The sequence below is a fragment of the Oryctolagus cuniculus genome, chromosome 15 (genome assembly GCF_964237555.1).
Source record: "Oryctolagus cuniculus chromosome 15, mOryCun1.1, whole genome shotgun sequence".
Taxonomy (NCBI): Eukaryota; Metazoa; Chordata; class Mammalia; order Lagomorpha; family Leporidae; genus Oryctolagus; species Oryctolagus cuniculus.
The window spans coordinates 13,936,157-13,954,863 of record NC_091446.1 but is presented as its reverse complement, the minus strand read 5'-3'; the positions used below and the strand labels follow the sequence as shown (position 1 = coordinate 13,954,863).

The following is an 18,707-nucleotide window of genomic DNA, read 5'->3' as shown; positions in this document are numbered from 1 at the left end:
ATCTGTAAATTGCTTTTGGTAGTATGAAGATTTTGATGAAATTGATTCTTTCAAGAACATGGAAGATTTTTCTATTTTTTGGTGTTTTCTTCTGTTTGTTTCTTAAATGTTTTGTAATTCTCATCATAGAGATCTTTGATATCTTTGCTTAAATTTATCGCAAGGTATTTAATTTTTTTTTTTTTTATTTTAGCTATTGTGAATAGGATTGATCTTCGAAGTTCTTTCTCAGTGGTGGCATTGTCTATGGATACAAAGGCTATTGATTTTTCTGTGTTGATTTTATATCCTGCAATTTATTAAACTCTTTTATGAATTCCAATAGTCTCTCAGTGGAGTCTCTTGAATCCCCTATATATAGAATCATGTCATGTGCAAATAGGGATAGTTTGACTTCCTCCTTCCCAATTTGTATTCCTTTGATTTCTTTCTCTGGCATAATGGCTCTGGATAAAACTTCCAGGATTATATTTAAAAGCAGTGATGGGGGTGGGCATCCTTGCCTGGTTCTGGATCTCAGCGGGAATGCTTCCAAATTTTCCCCATTCAATAGGATGCTGGCCATGGGTTTGTCATAAATTTTATTGATTGTGTTCAGGAATGATCCTTCTATACCAACTTTGCTTAAAGTTTTCATCATGAAAAGATGCTGTATTTTATCAAATGCTTTCTCTGCATTTATTGAGATAATCATATGCTTTTTGTTCGTCAGTTTGTTAATGTGATGTATCACATTGATTGATTTGCAAACGTTGAACTATCCATGCCTACCATGGATAAATCCCATTTGCTCCAGGTGAATGATCTTTCTGATGTGTTGTTTTGTGTATTTTTTGTGCATTTTGTTGAGGATTTTTACATCTATGTTCATCAGGGAAATTGGTCTTTAGTTTTCTTCCTCTTATAACTTTTTCTGATCTAGGAATTTAGGTGATACTGGCTTCATAGAAGGAATTTGTTAGGATTCCTTCCCTTTCAACTGTTTGGAATAGCTTGAGAAGAATTGGAGTAAATTGTTCTTTAAAAATTAGGTAGAATTCAGCAATGAAGCCATCCGGTCCTGGGCTTTTCTTTCTTGGGAGGGTCTTTATTACTGATTGAATTTTCATCCTGGTCATTAGTCTGTTTAGGTTTTCTATGTCTTTATGGCTCACATTAGGTAGGTTGTATGTGTCCAGAAATCTATCAATTTCTTCTAAATTTCCAAATTTGTTGGCATATTGCTCTTTGTAGTAATTTTTGATGATTCTTTTTATTTTTGTGGTATCTGTTGTTACCTTTCCTTTTTCATCTCTATTATAGTTGATTTGTGTCTTCTCACTTTTTTGGTGGGGTGGGGTTAGTTAGGCCAATGGTGTGTCATTTTGTCAATTTTGTTTATTTTTTCAGAAAACCAGCTCTTTGTTTCACTAGTATTTTGTGTTGTTTTTTGTTTTGTTTTGTTTTGTTTTGTTTGCTTTCAGTTTTGTTTATTTCTTCTCAAATTTTAATTATGTATTTCCTCCTACTAATTTTGGTTTTGGATTGCTATTGTTTTTCTAGGTCTTGAGATGTATTGATAGCTCATTTATTTGGTTCCTTTCCAATTTTTGATGTGGGCACCAATTTTTATAAACTTTCCTCTTAACACTGCTTTTGCTGTATCACATAAATATTGATATGTTGTTTGTCATCTTCTTTTGTTTCCAGAAATTTTTTTATTTCTCTTTTAATTTCTTCTGTATCCCACTGTTCATTCAAGATCATGCTGTTCAGTTTCCATGTGCTTGCATATGTTCTAGAGATTCTTGAGTTGTGAATTACCAGCTTCATTCCATTGTGATCAGAGAAGATTCCTGGTATGATTTTGACTTTTTTGAATATTTCAAAATTTGCTTGATGGCCTAGCATGTGGTCTTTCCTAGAGAAAGTTCCATGCATTAGTAAGAAGAATGTGTATTCTGTAACTGTAGGATGAAAAGTTCTGTAGATATCTGTTAGGTCCATTTGGTCTATAGTGTCAGTTAACTGTTGTTTCCATGATTATTTTCTTTTTGGTTGATCTGTCCATTGCTGAAAGTGGGATATTGAAGTCCCCTGTTACTATTGTATTGGAGTCTATGTCTCCCTTTAAGTAAATTAACATTTCTTTTAAATAGCCAAGTGCCCTGTAATTAGGTGCATATATGTTTATTATAGTTGCATCTTCCTGTAAAATTGATCCCTTAATAATTAAATAATGTCTTTCTTTGTCTCTTTTAACAGTTTTTATGTTAAAGTCTATTTTGTCTTATATTAGGATGGCTACCCAAGCTCTTTTTTGGTTTCTGTTAGCATGGAAAATCTTTTTCCATACTTTCACTTTCAGTCTGTGTGCATCTTTGTTGGTGAGATGTATTTCTTGTAGGCAACAAATAGATAGGTTTTGTTTTTTAATCCATTAAGCAATCTGTGTCTTTTAACTGGAGTTGAGGTCATTTACATTCAAGGTGACTATTAATAAGTAATGACTTAGTCCTGCTGTTTTTCCATATATATTCCCATTATTTACTTTGGATTTCCTTTGTACTTTTACTGGAAGATTTTCTGCCTTCACCTTCTTTGATAATGGTGACCATGTTTCTGTGTTTCCATGTGTAGCACATCCTTAAGCATCTTTTGTAAGGCTGGATGAGTGGTGACAAATTCTTTCAATTTCTGTTTGTTATGGAAGGTATTTTTTTTTAATGGAAGGTCTTTATTTCACCTTCATTCATAAATGAGAGCTTTGCCGGATACTGTATTCTAGGTTGACAGTTTTTTTTTTCTCTTAGGACTTGGAATATATCTCATCATTCTCTCCTAGTCTGTAGGATTTCTGATGAGAAGTCAGCTGTGAGTCCAATTGGAGATTCTCTGAAAGTAATCTGGCATTACTCTTGTGCACATTTCAGAATCTTTTCTTTATGTTTTACTGTGTAGAGTTTGACTACAATGTATCATGAAGATCTTTTCTGATCTTGTCTGTTAGGAGTTCTGTGTGCTTCCTGTGCTTGGATGTCCCTTTCTTTCTCCAAATTAGGAAAGTTTTCTGTAATTATTTCACTAAAAAGGCCTTCTAATCCATTCTTTCTTTCCATACATTCAGGAACTCCTAAGACCCATATGTTAGGTCATTGATAATATCTCATAAAGTTCCAGCACTGTTTTTTAGTTTTCTAATTTCTTCTTTTTTTAGTCTGACTGTAAAATTTGCAGAGATTTGTCTTCTAACCCTGATATACTTTCTTCTTCCTCAACAAGTCTGTTGTTAAGGCTTTCTACCACGTTTTTTATTTGATCTCTTGAATTTTTCATTTCTAATATTTCATTTTGATTTGTCTTTAACATCTCAATTTCATGAGAAAAGTTTTCATTCATGTCATGTATGGATTTCTTTAATTCATGGATTTGCTTCTGATTACATCTAAGTAATCCTATGATCAAATTTTTGAATTCCTTTTCTGTCATTTCTTCAATCTCTTCATCTTCACATTCTAGTATTAAAGTGTTATTGTCCTCCTTTGGGGGCATGATGTTGTCTTCCTTATTCTTTTTTCTTGAATTTCTGCATTTATTTTTATACATTTGTGGCATTTGTGGAGATACTTGTTAGGTTTTTTTTTCCCTGTGATGTCTTTTATCTTTGGACTATGCCTCTGTGGTTTAGTAGAATGTCTGCTCTTTCAGTGATTACTCAGAGGCATGTGCTAGGTTTGGCCAGGGAGCTCTGTTCAGTGCTCCAGGGTGAGTGTAGTATCCAAGCTGACACCCAAGTAGGATGCGGTAAACCTTTTTTTACACTAGATCTTAGCCAAAAGGCCGAGAAGCAATGGTAAACTTCTTTTTTTAATCAGAGAGGAGGCTTGATCACCTTCTCTCCTCCAAGGATACCAATGCCTGGGCAGTAGACCCAGTGGGTGCATTATTCTTCCACACTGCCACAGAACCACATGAAGGATTGTGCAGTTCTTGGTGTGATCACAGGTCCCATAGCAATTACCCTCATAAGGGAATCAGGGGGCCCTGAGTGTGTGGAATCGCCCACAGTGACTACCCAAAGACCCAGCCATGCCCTGCACACTCCGACACAGTCACAGTGTTTTCAACAATTCCAGCACACAAGGCTCCCACAGTCACAAATACCCAGCCCCCTCTCAGTTTTCCCAGCCAGACTCCAGGCTGTCCTGTTGGCTGGTTGCTTGGCGCATGGACTCAAGGTGGTACAGCTTTACATATATCCAAAATGGTGCCCACCCTCTCTCAGCTACTTATGGGATGCTGGTTTTGAGTGGTCAGGAAGAGAGAAACATGCCGCCTTTTTTCCCTCTCGGTTGGCAGGTATGCTGTCCCCCACAGGGCTCCAAGTCCAACTCATGCCAGGCTCTTCCCAAAGCTTTATTGCCAGAGTCTTGGGCTGCTGCAGTCTGATCTCACCTCACTCTCCAAAGCTGGTGCTGAGGCTCTTGGCTGCTGGGGTCCTGAGTTGTGTGCATCCACACCCTCCAAGTAGATCCCCAGTGTCCTTCTAATTTGTGTGGAATTTCCTCTACAGTTCTCTCCCTAATTCTGAGATTGCACTCTCTACCTTTTTTTGTTTTAATTATCTTCCCCTAGGCTAAAGCAGTAAGCTCCCTACCTATTCCACTATCTTATAATCCTTCTATAATGCTTATTTGATTCATTTTGTTTTATTTAGTTTTATTTGTTGTATTATATCATGTATTTAAATTTATGCCATGTATTTATGTATAATCCATTTATAATATATATGTATGGCCAAACAGTCTCTTGGTTGCTTTTGAATTATGTAAAAATGATGTTGTGCTGAGACTTTTAAATTCAACATTGTTGAATTTAACCATGTTGGTGAATATACCACTATCTTTTTTCTATTTTTAATGGACAGTTGGGTCATTTCCAAGTTTTTTTCTATCACAGAAAGTGCTGAGGTTTCCAAGCTGGTACACATATACAAGAATTTCTCTAAGACACATGCCTGTTGAAATTGCTGAGTACTGGACATGTAAATGTTGAAATTCATAAAATAATGACAGTTTTCCCAAGTTATTAAACCAATTTCTATTTCTGTTAACACATTATACAATTTTAATTGATTTATATTTCCAAAAATAAATTAATTTTCAAACTTATTAACTTTTGCCAATCTTATGTACATGATATTTTATAGTCTTATCCTGCATTGCCCTGCATTGCCTCAACTATGTGTGTGGTTTAACATCTTTTCATGTTTTGTGAACTCTTTCCCTACCAAAGTTCAAAAGGTTATTCTCTTATATTTTTCTCCTAATTGTTCATAAGGTTTGCCTTTCACATTTGAGTCCTTAGTTTATCTGGAATTACATTTTGTTTAGGGGTATGGTAAGATCAGTTTTCCCTGGTATAGATAACCAGTTCTCCTAGCAGTATTATTTTCTCCTTCCTCTACTAATCTACATTTATTTAAAAAAAAAAACAAACATACATATATAGTGTATATTGTATTCCTTTGGTCAATTAGTTCATCCACATTCAGAAGTATCTTAATTACTATTAAATGCATACTATTCAATTTTAAGTACTTAATTATTGTTACTTTAAACCATTTTCTAAAAAGATTTTTATTTATTTATCTGAGAGGTTAAATTACAGACAGAGAGAGAGAGAGAGACAGAAAGGTCTTCTATCCACTGGTTTACTTCCCAGATGGCCACAATGGCTGGAGCTGAGCCAATCCAAAGCCAACAGCAGGAGCTTCTTCTGGGTCTGCCATGCAGGTGCAGGGGTCCAAGCACCTGGGCCATCTGCTGCGGCTTTCCCAGGCCATAGCACAGAGCTGGATTGGAAGAGGAACAGCCAGGACATGAACTGGCACCCAAATGGGATTCTGGCACTGCAGGTGGAGGCTTAGCCCCCTACACCATAGTGCCGACCCCTAGTTACTGTTACTTTGTAATGAATTTTGATATAGGTAGGATATCTTCTGCACCAATTTTGTGTATTGATTGGGAATGTCTTGGTTATCCTTTGCTTTTTAGTATAATTTCTGAATCAACTTTATCATATCCATGAAAATATTTTAGGATTTTGATTATAGTTAAACTCATTTTATGGTCACTTTTGGGAGAATTTATAACTGTATTACTGAGAATTGCTGTCTATGAGCTTAGGATATTTCTATCTATTCAAGTCTTAATTAATAACTTTTAATGGAAGTTTATACTTATCAATGTGGAACATATTTTGTGAGTTTTATTGTTAGGTAACTTGTAGTTTTAAATACTGTTAGAAATAGTGCTTTAGTTATTATGGGTGAGTGTGAAGCCTATTTTTTATTTTTATCTTGCTACCTTACTAAATTATCTTATTGTGTTTTCTCATTAATTCTCTTGAGTTTTCTGGGTATGTTGTCATATCTCCTGAAAACCAAAGTAGCTTTATTTCTTCTTTATGTCTTTTAGTTTTGTTTTTTTTGTTTTTTTTTTTTTGTTTTTTTTTTGTTTTTGTTTTTTTTTGTTCATTCTCCAAATGGCTGGATGGCGAGAGCTGGGCCAATCTGAAACCAGGAGCCAGGAGGTTCTTCTGGGTCTCCTATATCGGTGCAGGGGCCCAAGCACTTGGGCCATATTCTACTGCTTTCCCAGGCCACAGCAAAGAGCTAGATCCGAAGAGGAGCAGCTGGGGTTTGAACCACACCTACATGGGATGCTGACACTGCAGGCTTTACCCACTAAGCCACAGTGCCAACCCCTTAGTTATTTTCTATAGACTGATTTAAGTGGCTAGTTCCTCTAACAAGGTATTAGAAAATAACAGACAGTGGTCTTTCTAGATCCCAAATTTAAAGAGATTGACCACAGTGGTTTTTTTTAAATTTTTATTTAATGAATATAAATTTCCAAAGTACAGCTTATAGATTACAATGGCTTTTTCCCCCCCATCACTTCCCTCCCACCTGCAACCCCCCCTCCCGACCCCTCTCCCCTTCCATTCACATCAAGATTCATTTTCAATTATCTTTATATACAGAAGATCAATTTAGCATATATTAAGTAAAGCTTTCAACAGTTTGCACCCACACAGAAACACAAAGTGTAAAATACTGTGTTTTACCAGGAAATGAAGTGCTTACTTGAGAACCATCATAAATAATACTGTTTTTTTTCCTTGGAGATATTAGTATTGGTCAATTATATTAATGAATTTCTAATAGGAACTGGCAATAATTCCTTGAATAAATCCAAATTGATCACAGTATGTTCTTAATGTGATACTGGATTCTTTTTGCTGATATTTGAATTTCTACATCAGTATTCACAGATGTGTATATAGGCACTATATTTTTAAAATTGCCTTTTCTTTTTATTTGAGAGGAAAGAGACAGATGGAGAGAGAGAGATTTGAGAGACAGGCAGAGAGAGCTCCCATCAGCTGATTCACTCCTCGAATGTTGCAATGGCTGGGACTGGGTCATGCCACCAATGGGAGTTGGAAACTCAGTTCAGGTCTCCCATGAGGATGACAGGTACCCAACTACTTGAGTTATCAGTTGCTACCTCCCAGGGTCTATTTTAGCAAAAAGCTGGATTGGAATTGGAATTGGGACATGGACCTAGGTACTTTGCTAGGACATTTGGGTATTTTAAACAACATCTTTACCACTGGGTCAAATGCCCACCCCTGTGTAATATCTTTGTTGGATTTAGGTATCAATGTTATATTTGCTTGAAGAAAAGAAGTTGGCAGTTTTCCTTATATTTTTGTATACTATGGACCAATTTATGTAGTTGTGAGATCATTATGGTCTCTTAAAGTGTTTTGCTTCATATGTTCATAATCTAGTTCTTTGAAAAACATCTTCTGTAACAAAATGAAAGAAAACTTTTCTCCCTTTCAGCTATGGTTATTGGCTGAGAAATAGACAATTTGGAAGACAAACTTCTTTAAAGACAAGAAGGAAGAAAATGTAAATTAAGTACCCAGGAAGAACAAAAGTTATGAAGTCAAAAATCAAAAGGCCTTTCCCATGCAAAAGATGAGAACCATTAATTTTAAAAACTTCCTTCAGTCACAGAAGCCAGTACCTGAGTGTTCAGGCCTGTTCTCGGTATTTTCTCTACCAAGACCAGAATTTCACTTTTTTAGGGTCACTAAATCTCTGTTTCATCCCCTCTAGGCTTCCTTTTCCTTTATCCTCTCTTTAATATAATTGCTACTTACCTGTCTCCCTTTGGTGTAGGCCTCAGAGTGGGTTCCCCAGGATTTAGATGTTTACTTCACTACTACATGTAATTTCAAGTTTGTGATGCCTTTTCTTTGCTAGCTAGCTTATATGGCTTTTTGGTTATTTTATTTGATTTTCAGATTTTTTAAAAAATTTAGATGACTTGTATTCCTATAGTACCTGAACTCTTAGGTTTTTGTTGTTATTTAGGTTTATTTATTTTATTTGAAAGGCAGAGTTAGAGATAAAGGGAGAGAAAGAAGGAGAGAGAAAGAGAGAGAGAATCTTCTATCTGCTGGTTCACTCATCAAATGGCTGCAACGGCCCGAGCTGGGTTGATGTGAAGCCAGGAGCCAGGATCTTCTGGGTCTCCCATGTGGGTACAAGGGCCCAAAGCACTTGGGCCATTTCCCACTGCTTTCCTAGGTGCATTAGCAGGGAACTGGATGGGAAGTAGAGCAGTTAGGAATTGAAATGATGTCCATGTAGGACGTGGGTGTTAGAGGCAGAGGCTTAACCCACTATGCCATAGCCACTGGACTCTTGTTATTACCTTTTAAAAGACAGTCTTGTTAATATAGTTTACATATAGTAAATTCACCTTTTTAGTGTACAGTTCCCAGTTGGCAAACACTTCAGTCATGCAACTTCTGTCACAATCATGATATAGATTATTCAGTTATGCCAGAATGTATCCTCTTGCTCTTTTGTAATAATTGCCTGCAATCCACTCCTGGCCCTAATTTATTTTCTTTTCCTAATCTTCCCCTTTCCATTTGTAACATAAATGGAATGATGTGCAGTGTAGCCTCTTAAGTCTGGCCTTTTAAAATGTAGTATATTGCATTTGAGATTCATACATACTGTTCTGTATGTCAGAGATAATGGCAGGAAACTTTATAGAAGTAAAGAAATACTTTACTTCACAAATGTAAAAATCTCAAAGAGTCCCAAGTACTATAAAAAATCTATATACATGGTATTTGAACCCCTTAAAAAGAGGGGTCGTGGCACTGTGGCGTTATTGGTTAAACCTCCACCTGCAGCGCCAGTATCACATATGGGTGCCAGTTCATGTCCCGGCTGCTCCACTTCCAATCCAACACCCTGTAAATGGCCTGGAAAATCATTGGAAAATTGCCCAAATGCTTAGGCCCCTGCACCCATGGGAGAGACCCAGAAGAAGCTCCTGGCTCCTGGCTTCAGATTAGCTCAGCTCCATTCATTGTGGCCCTTTGTGGGTGAAAGAGTGGATGGAGGATCTCTCTCTCTCTCTCTCTCTCTCTGTCTCTGTCTCTCTCTAACTCTGCCTCTCAAATAAATAAATATATAAATCTTTTAAGAAAAGAAAGAAAAAAAATTCATCTGGTAACCTTCCTGAATTCTTATAAATTGCAACAATTTATAGAGTTTATGGAATTAAAAAAAAGATAAAAGGGAAATCATGATGCAGGTGAAGAAAGAAGACACACTTCATACAAGGGAAGGAAAGTGAGGATTTTGGTGGACTGGGGGCTGGCTTACTGGCATTTGTGATGCCAGCATCCCATACTAGAGTTCAAATCCCAACTGCTCTGCTCCTGATCCAGCTTCCTGCTAATGAGCCTAGAAAGGCAGCAGAAGGTGGGCAAAGTTCTTGGGCTTCTGAAATCCAGATAGGAGACCCAGATGGAGTTTCTGGCTCCTGGCATTGGCCTGGCCTAGACCTTGCTGTTGCAGCCTCCTTGGGAGGGAACCAGTGGATGGGATATCTCTCTCTTTCTCTTTGTGTCTCTCCCTGCCCCACCCCCCATTACTTTCCTTTCAAATAACATCTTAAAAAAATAAAGAATTACAGTAGATTCTGATTAGAAGTCACGCAAATCAGAAGAAAAGGGACTAACATCTTAATCCAATCAAGAGCTACCAATTCAGAACTCTCAGTGAAAATACCTTTCAGAAATGAAGGCAAATTAATATATTTTTAGACAAATACATGTTGATTTAATTGCTTGCCAACAGATTGTCCTACAAATATAAGCTATGGCAAAATTTTCAGGAAGAGGTAATATGATGTCAGATAGAAACTCAGAGCTGAGCTATACAAAGAAACAACCTTCAGGAAGGGTTAAGATGAAGGGAAGCAAAAATAGCCCCTTTTCATTTTTAATTGCTCTAAAAGATAAATGACTAAAGCAAAAATAGTATCAACATTTTAGGTTTATAGCATATGTAAAAGAAAATATATGATGATAATAGAAAAAAATGGAAAGGTGGAATTGGAAATGTACTGTTGTACGGTTCTTATGTAAGTGCAGCTGTATTTTACTAGTTGAGAGTACACAGTAATAAACTGAAGTTACATATTGAGCTTTTTAAAAAGGAATTATTTATTTGAAAGAGCAACACAGAGAGAGGGAGAGACAGAGATCTTCTGTCCATTGGTTCTCTCCTGAAATGTTCCCAACACTCAGGTCTCATCCAGGAAGAAGCTAGGAGCCAGGAACTCCATCTGGATCTCCCACAGAGGTGGAAGGGTTCCAAGTCCTTGGGCCATCTTCCACTGCCTTCCCAGGTGTATTAGCAGGGAGCAGGATCAGAAGCAGAGCAGCCAAGACTCAAACTAGCACTCTGATACAGCATGCAGGCGTTGCAAGCGGCAGCTTGATTCTGTGCCATAACAGCAGTCCAAGCTCTATGAAATTAAAAAATAGCTATAAATAATGGGGAATATAAAAATACAGTAATGAGAAAATATTAATCCAAATGGAAGCAGAAGGGAAAACAAAAAGGAAGGAGCAGATGGAGCAAATTGAAGACAATTAGATAAGTGCTATATTTTAATCCAGCCATATAACCATACTAAATATAAATCATATGGACTTGCCCACTAAAAGACAGAAATTATCATGTTAGATGAAGGAGTAAGACACAACTATATGATTTCCATTAGAAATCTATTTTAAATATGATGTAAATCGGTTAAACAGAATGGAAAGTATCATTTTGTGTCAGTTTTGAAAGTTCTAGTTTCTTCATATACTTGTCAGCACTTACTATTGCCTATTTTTCGTTTTAGCTTTTCTGGTGGATATTTAGGAATATTTTGTTGTATTTTCCATTGTATTTCTCTGATCATTAATGAAGTTGAGCACCAATTCATATTTTTATTAGCCATCAAATATCTTTTTATGAATGACCTGTTAAAAACTTAGTTTTTTGTTTGGTGCACATTTCCATGGTGTTCTCTTTATCTGAAGGGATTTTAGTTTTCATGTGATAGGTATTATGTGGTACCTCCTGTTGTTGCTGACTTTTACTCATAGTGGCTTTGTTAGTTGGGTAGTGATTTTTTTATTGTATGCTCATTATTTGTTTTCAATCTGTGGGAGACGTATTGGTCTAATTTTTTAAAAGTTTCCTTTGGAGAGGCTCTTATTTTGCTTTGGCTTGTATCTGGGGAATACTGCTGTCTAGGATCCCTTCAGTTTCCCCTTGAGTGCTGTGGTTCAGCAAAGGTTCAAGTTGTTCTGTGCTTTTCACCATGTTGCTGGCCCAAGAGTAGCTTAGATTTGTGAGCTAGAGCTGCTCTTACTCTCTGCCCTCGGGGCAGCTTCGAACGCCCAGATTCCTGGTTTCAGTCTCCAGCCACAGCTCTTAGATTTTATTTGTAATTTTATTTTTGGAAGAAATGTTAAACAAAGCGCTACAATAAAAAACCTCTCACATTAAATACAAACATAAAATGACTTAAACATCTGAATATTTAAAGGATTAAAGATAATTGGGTAAAAGGAACATTGATATTGTTTTCTCAGTCTCAGATTAAAATACATTTTAATTATATATTCTGCATAAACTTGTCATTTAGTATTAGAGCAAGAAATAATCTCAGAAATAATTTTCTTTCCATACTTAAAAATTTTCAGGTGAGGTTCAGAGAAACTCAATAATTTCAGCGTGTTAAGTTTATTAATGGCCAGAACTAAAATAGAGGTCTTCAGATATAGTGCTATATTTTTCCTATTACAGCAGTGCTTCTTGAATTATGTTAAAATATAAAATGCTTATTTTCTATTCAGTATTCCTTTTTTTCCTTTAAAATGTTTTTATTTAAAAAATGTTTTTTATTTAAAAAAACATTTATTTTAGAGGAAGAGAAAGAGGGGGAGAGAGAAAGAAAGACAGAGATCTCATATATACTGGTTCACTCCTCAGATGGCCACAACAACTGGGACTATACCAAACCCAAGCAGGAACCAGGACCTCCAGTCGCATCTCCCACACAGCTGGGAAATTCAAGCACTTGAGTCCTCATCTGCTTCCACCATGGGTGCAGCATGAATGGGACTTTAGAATTGAGAGCAGAGCTCAGACTTGAACCTAGGGACTCCAATATGGAATACAGGTTTCTTAAGCAGCATCCTAACCATGGTACCAAATGCCCTTCCCTAATTTATTTTTCTTATAAATGGTTTTTCCCCCAAATTTTATGTGAGCCTTATGGTGTTACAGAGAATTAAAATTTCCAAGTTCTTTAGTTTTACCTTGAATTCTGTTATAGAAACTATAACCAGCCATTTTTTGTATAATAAAAAATATATAAAACAATTTACTATTGAACTAATAAGGCACATTTTCTTTTAAAACAGACTTAAAAAAGAATTAGAACTTTATAAGGAAGATGACTTGGAAAGTATTTATGAAGCTCTGCAAACAGAAATAGAATTTTTGGAGTTGGTAAGCTATCATTGACTGTTTAACTTCTATTAAGCATTATTTTGCCTACTGGTAAGAATGGTTTTATTGATGTACATATTCTTGTATTGGTATTTTGCTCCTCTGCAGAAAAAAAAATGTAACTGAAAAAAAAAAAAAAAAAAACCCTAAGGTCAAGATATAATTCCATGAAATGTTTTTAGTTCCTGATAGTTAATGTTCTACATAAAGCAAGTTTTAGTCAAAGAGAATATGTACAGTTTCAAACTAAGTTGAAAAAAATACAAATCTGACCTCACATTTCCTTGACTGAAGCTACAACTAGAGGATTAATGCACTAAAGGAGTTTAACTACCATAATGCTTAAAAACTTTTTTTTTTGACAGGCAGAGTGGACAGTGAGAGAGAGAGACAGAGAGAAAGGTCTTCCTTTGCTGTTGGTTCACCCTCCAATGGCCGCCGCCGCGCCGATCCGATGGCAGGAGCCAGGAGCCAAGTGCTTTTCCTGGTCTCCCATGGGGTGCAGGGCCCAAGCACTTGGGCCATCCTCCACTGCACTCCCTGACCACAGCAGAGGGCTGGCCTGGAAGAGGGGCAACCGGGACAGAATCCGGCGCCCCAACCGGGACTAGAACCCGGTGTGCCGGCGCCGCTAGGCGGAGGATTAGCCTAGTGAGCCGCGGCGCCGGCCTAAAAACTTTTTGTTTTTGATAGGCATAAATTATACTTTTATAATATTTGATCTTAAAACTTTGTCAGTGCAGATTTCTATTTTTTACATATGGTTTTTTTTAAAAGATTTATTTATTTATTGGAAAGGCAGTTACAGAGAGGCAAAAGCAGAAAGAGAGAGAGAGAGAGAGGTAGGTCTTCCATCCGCTGATTCACTCTCCAAATGGCTGCAATGGCTGCTGCTGGAGTGATCCAAAGCCAGGAGCCAAGAGCTTTTTCTGGGACTCCCACATGAGTGCAGGGGCCCAAGGACTTAGACCATCCTCCACTGCTTTTCCAGGAGCATCAGCAGGGAGCTGGGTTGGAAGTGGAGCAGCCGGGACTTGAATCGACGGCCATGTGGGCTGGTGGCATTGTAGGCAGTGGCTTTACCTGCTATGCCACAGTGCCGTCCCTAGTGCAGATTTCTATGATGTCAAAACTTTGGATTCAATTATTGAAGACTTATTTTCACATTGTGTTGGAGATTTTATTTGCTTTCAATTATTTGGTTATTGATAAAATGAACATAGTGTTTGCCATGTTCTGTGTTAACAGAGGACATACATAGCTTTCAAGTATGATAAAATATAATTTTAATTTGATATTTTAAATTTTGCTTCGTGTTTATTTCCTGTAAACATTTTCTTGTTCAAATATGTTCAAATAGGTTATGTTTGGATTTGTATTTTCTATGAAAACTTGTGAAACTATAATTCATTTGAGTTTAGGTGTGGGCATTGTGGCACAGTAGGTTAAACCGCCTCTTGCTATGCCTGCATCCCATATCAAAGTGCTGGTTCAAGTCTCAGTTCCTCCACTTCCAATCTGGCATCCTGCTAATGCATCCTAGGAGGCAGCAGGTGATGGCTCAAACGCTTGGGCCCCTACCAAGGCAGAAGACTCAGATGAGTTCCTGGCTCCTGGCTTCAGCCTGACCCAGCCTGACTTACAAGCGTCTGGGGAGTGAAATAGCTGATGTAAGATCTCTCCCTTTGTCTCCCTCCTTTTCTCTCCCTCACTTCTCCCTCCCTTTCTCTACCTTTCTGTCACTCTGCCTTTCAAATAGATGAAAATAAGCAAATATTTAGAAAAAAAGAGATGTTTAGAGTTATTGTGCTGTATGTAGGTAAATTTTATATAATTCCTATATTAGAATTTAATTTTCCTTATAAATATTTTTTTTCAGACATTGGCACAGAAAGGTCTTCAGGAAGATGAATAACTTAGAGAATCAGTCACCTGAATTTGGATGAAAGCATTATAGAATCAAATCTTGTAATAGATACATGGTTGGCACCCATTATAAAGGATTCTTGTGAAAAACTTGAGTTCTAGAATGCTCAAAGTTGTTAATATATAGAATTAATTTGCTAGTATATTAAAATAATTTTTGTCTTGTTACTCACCGGAACTTTATGGGTTCTTGTATATGATTTTGTTTCTAAAGGAAGAGAAAGGAGAAATAGATTTTGTGTTCCCAGGCTTCTTGGATTTCCCTGACCCTGAAGCTTATCTGTTTTTTCTCATCTGTAGTTTTCATTCTTTGTTGTAGCTTACCTTGGGTCCAGTTGAACTTACATAGGAAAAAACACTCAGATTATTGACCTAATTTTGTTGGTGCTGTTTCCACCAGCAGTGGTGCTTACTTTCATTCTAATCCTTCATTAAACATAAAATATGTGTTGATAAGTTCCTCCAAGACTCTTCATCTGCAAAAGCCAGTTTTCTCCATTTTCTGTGGCGTCTGTAAGGTCTAAGGCAGCTACAGCTGTTTTCTAGCACTCTTTGCCTGTTGCTTTTCTTCCTAGTGCCAGTGTTGGTTAGAATAAAATAAATTATCCACTGGCAGAAGTACATCATCTCCAGGGCCAGCGCTGTGGCTCACTTGGTTAATCCTCCGCCTGCGGCACCAGCATCCCATATGGGCACTGGGTTCTAGTCCCGGTTATTCCTCTTCCAGTCCAGCTCTCTGCTGTGGCCCAGGAGGGCAGTGGAGGATGGCCCAAGTGCTTGGGCCCTGCATCAGCATAGGAGACCAGGAGGAAGCACCTGGCTCCTGGCTTCAGATTGGTGCAGCGCCGGCCGTAGTGGCCATTTGGGGAGTAAACCAATGGAAGGAAGACCTTTCTCTCTGTCTCTCTCTCACTGTCTATAACTCTACCTGTCATATAAATAAACAAATAAAAATAAAAAATAATAAAAATAAATAAATAAATAAGTAAAAAAAACACTTAAAAAAAAAAGATAATCTCCTTATGGCTACCAGAACTCATCCTTGCTTATGGCCTGAACATTGTGACTGAAAATAGGAGACTCATGATTGGATTCAACATGATAGTACTTCCAAATTTTCAATGTCCCTTGTCTTTCTGCTGGTACCACTACTGACTAGGCAGAAAAGTATATTTTCACCAGTGTTTAAAAGTGTGTTGAAACTGTTCAAAAAGACCTTAGGCTTTGCTGTTGTGGCGTAGTGGGTAAAGCTGCTGCCTGTGATGCCAGCATCCTATATGGGTGCCCATTTGTGTCCAGGCTGGTCTACTTCTCATCCAGTTCCCTGCTAATGTGTCTGAGAAAGCAGCAGAGAATGGTCTGAGTGATTAGCCACATGGGAGACCTGGAAGAAGCCTGGCTTCTGGCTTTGGTTTGGCTGGGCCCAGCCCCAGCCGTTGTAGACATTTGGGGAGTTAACCAGCAAAGAGACAATATCTTTTTGTCTCTTTCTTTCCCCCTATAAGTCTGCATTTCAAATAAATAAATAAATATTTTAATGACCTTAAATTGGAATAGGTGGGATGGGGGAAAAACTTACTTGGGAAAAACATTTTAAAGTACTGAGTGCTAATGTTAGAAACGTGTTCTCTTTTGTAGTTGGAGTTGAATTAATTTACTGTCAAATATGACATTTTTACAAATGTCTTGTATCTACTGACATTAAGATAAAGTGCTTAGGTCTAATTTCACAGCAATTCTCACTTTGACACAACTTTTGTGTATATATTCTATACTCTTTTAAAAAAATTAGCTAACTTAAAACACTGTGCTTTGAGCTGTACAAAAACTAATTTCTGATTAAATCATTTCAGAACTGTTTCTATTTTTATTTTTAAAAATTTAAATTAATAATAAATTATTTTTGCTTAAGGAAAAAATTAATGGTTCCAGAGAATTACAACCTATTTTATATGAAAGGAGTGGGAAATTGTTATTGCAATTAATCACAACTTCAGTTGTCTTATTTTAGTCCATTTGCCAACCCACATTCTAATTTTTGTAAATATCTACTACTATGTGTATATCATATTGTTAATATGCAGCATGGGTTTTCACTTACCAATAATTTTTGTTCATTATTGTAACTAAAATATTGATACGAACTAGAGATCTGCCACCTATTTATATAGCTAGCACACAATGGCATATATGCAGAATACATATTCAGAATACTATATTATTGATACACTGTTCTTTCACATGTCTGATATATAAAATATCTAGGTTAAATATTCAATAGTAGAATAAGACTTAATATGAATTATGAGAAAAGACTGAGCTCAATATTTTCATAAATGCTTGAAATGCATCCTTTAATATTTAAAATAATTTAATATATGCAAATGAATAATGATTTTAGCACCAGGTGAAAGAATAATACAAAGCACTGCCCATGTGACGTCAGTCTAAATAACTGGAACTTTTTGAATCAATGTAATCAAAAGAACAAGTTCTCTGAAGCAAAGAAAATACAGCGATCAATAGAAATCAGTGCACAAAGCTAAACTGCGCCATCAATATAAAATAGCAGCGTGGAGTAGGTCTGTTTTTAGTTTTTTAAAGAATTAGTAAGTCATAAAACTCTTGTGTAGGAAAATTAACTGAAATTATCTGAGTAAAAATATGGCTCAGGCTGAATTTAATTACGCTGGAAGCGAGACTTTGTGTAGAAAGGCAGTTTTCAAATGAATGCCCATTCATTAAGTAAATTCATAAAATTTGCCATATACTTAGTTATAACCGAAGTGCAAACTAACCCAAAGTAACACTGATAACTGCTCTGAGGTTCCTGCCATGTCAAAATAGTTCTTTAATGTAACAGTTCTTTCACAAGCAACTTCAATTTTCAGTTTTCCATTGGGGATAATATTAGAATGTATAGATAGATAGTTTGCTGCATATTTTTTTCCTGCTGATTAATGGAGCTATTTGGCTAGGAAGAAAACAACAGTAAAATTACAGGATGTGGAGCATGACCACTGGACTAGAAATTCCTTTCTTCTTTTCTTGGCCTAATTATTGAAATGGGAAGAAAAAGCAAAGCAAAGAAATAGCTTTAAGGTATAAACAATCAGGAAGATGTCTTATACTATCATTGTTTTGTCAACAGTAGTGTTTTCTCCTATTTAAAAAAATATGAACCAAGGAACATTTTGCCTACCTGCTTGTTTCTTCTTGGAATTTAAAAATCGTGATGAGATTGTGAAAAGTCTGGTAAGGTTGAGGTCATTGCATTATTTTGAATGGAATCTAAAAAGAACAGAATTAATTGGCATTGGTAATTACTGTAGAGTGGGAATTGTGCTGAGAAAAATCTTTTGAGTCTCTTACCAAAAGGGCAAGCAGTCATTCAGCTGGCTAGCTGCAGATGGACAGACAGTGTACATAGGACAGGCCCAGTTCCTAGCTTTGGCTGAGGACAAAGTCCCTTTCTATTTCATACCAATCAATCATACATAATTGTGTCACACTACTGTGAATAAATCATTTACTTTCAGTCCAGAAAACAGTAGCAATACAGTGACATGATTAGAAATAAATATGAGATGATTTTAATCCTAGTTGTACCAGGGTAAGGTGTTCTGTTGTTCTAATATTTTTATAGCATAAATTTTGAAATTTAAAGTTGTTCAATTTACTAAAAATTATTTTAGTATTTGAAATTGATGTATTTTAGGAAAACTTTTATTTTTCTTTTTTGACCCCGCCCCTTCTCCCCTTAGTCATTCTGAAAAACTTAAAATAACCTAATACATTTACCTCTCAGAATCTAGTTCAGAACATTTTCTGTCAAGGAAAT

At 36.5% G+C, this 18,707-nt stretch overlaps 1 protein-coding gene and 1 long non-coding RNA gene across 3 annotated transcripts in view; one reads left to right on the top strand and one right to left on the bottom strand.

Moving 5' to 3' along the window:
• Positions 1 to 15,326, top strand: part of CCDC172 (coiled-coil domain containing 172) — a 79,193-nt gene extending 63,867 nt beyond the window's left edge. For both annotated transcript variants that reach the window (XM_070058309.1, XM_051824187.2), the window contains 2 exons: positions 12,853 to 12,940; positions 14,820 to 15,326. In XM_070058309.1, coding sequence (XP_069914410.1) covers positions 12,853 to 12,940; positions 14,820 to 14,855 — 124 coding nt within the window. In that variant the 3' untranslated portion in view covers positions 14,856 to 15,326. The remainder of the gene's footprint in view (positions 1 to 12,852; positions 12,941 to 14,819) is intronic.
• On the bottom strand, positions 10,577 to 18,311 carry LOC103351431 (uncharacterized). The gene is made up of 4 exons (XR_519215.4): positions 18,239 to 18,311; positions 18,069 to 18,157; positions 15,040 to 15,074; positions 10,577 to 10,895 (listed from the first exon to the last, which is right to left on the bottom strand). It is a non-coding gene; the product is annotated as an uncharacterized lncRNA (long non-coding RNA).
• Positions 18,312 to 18,707: the final 396 nt, after the last annotated feature.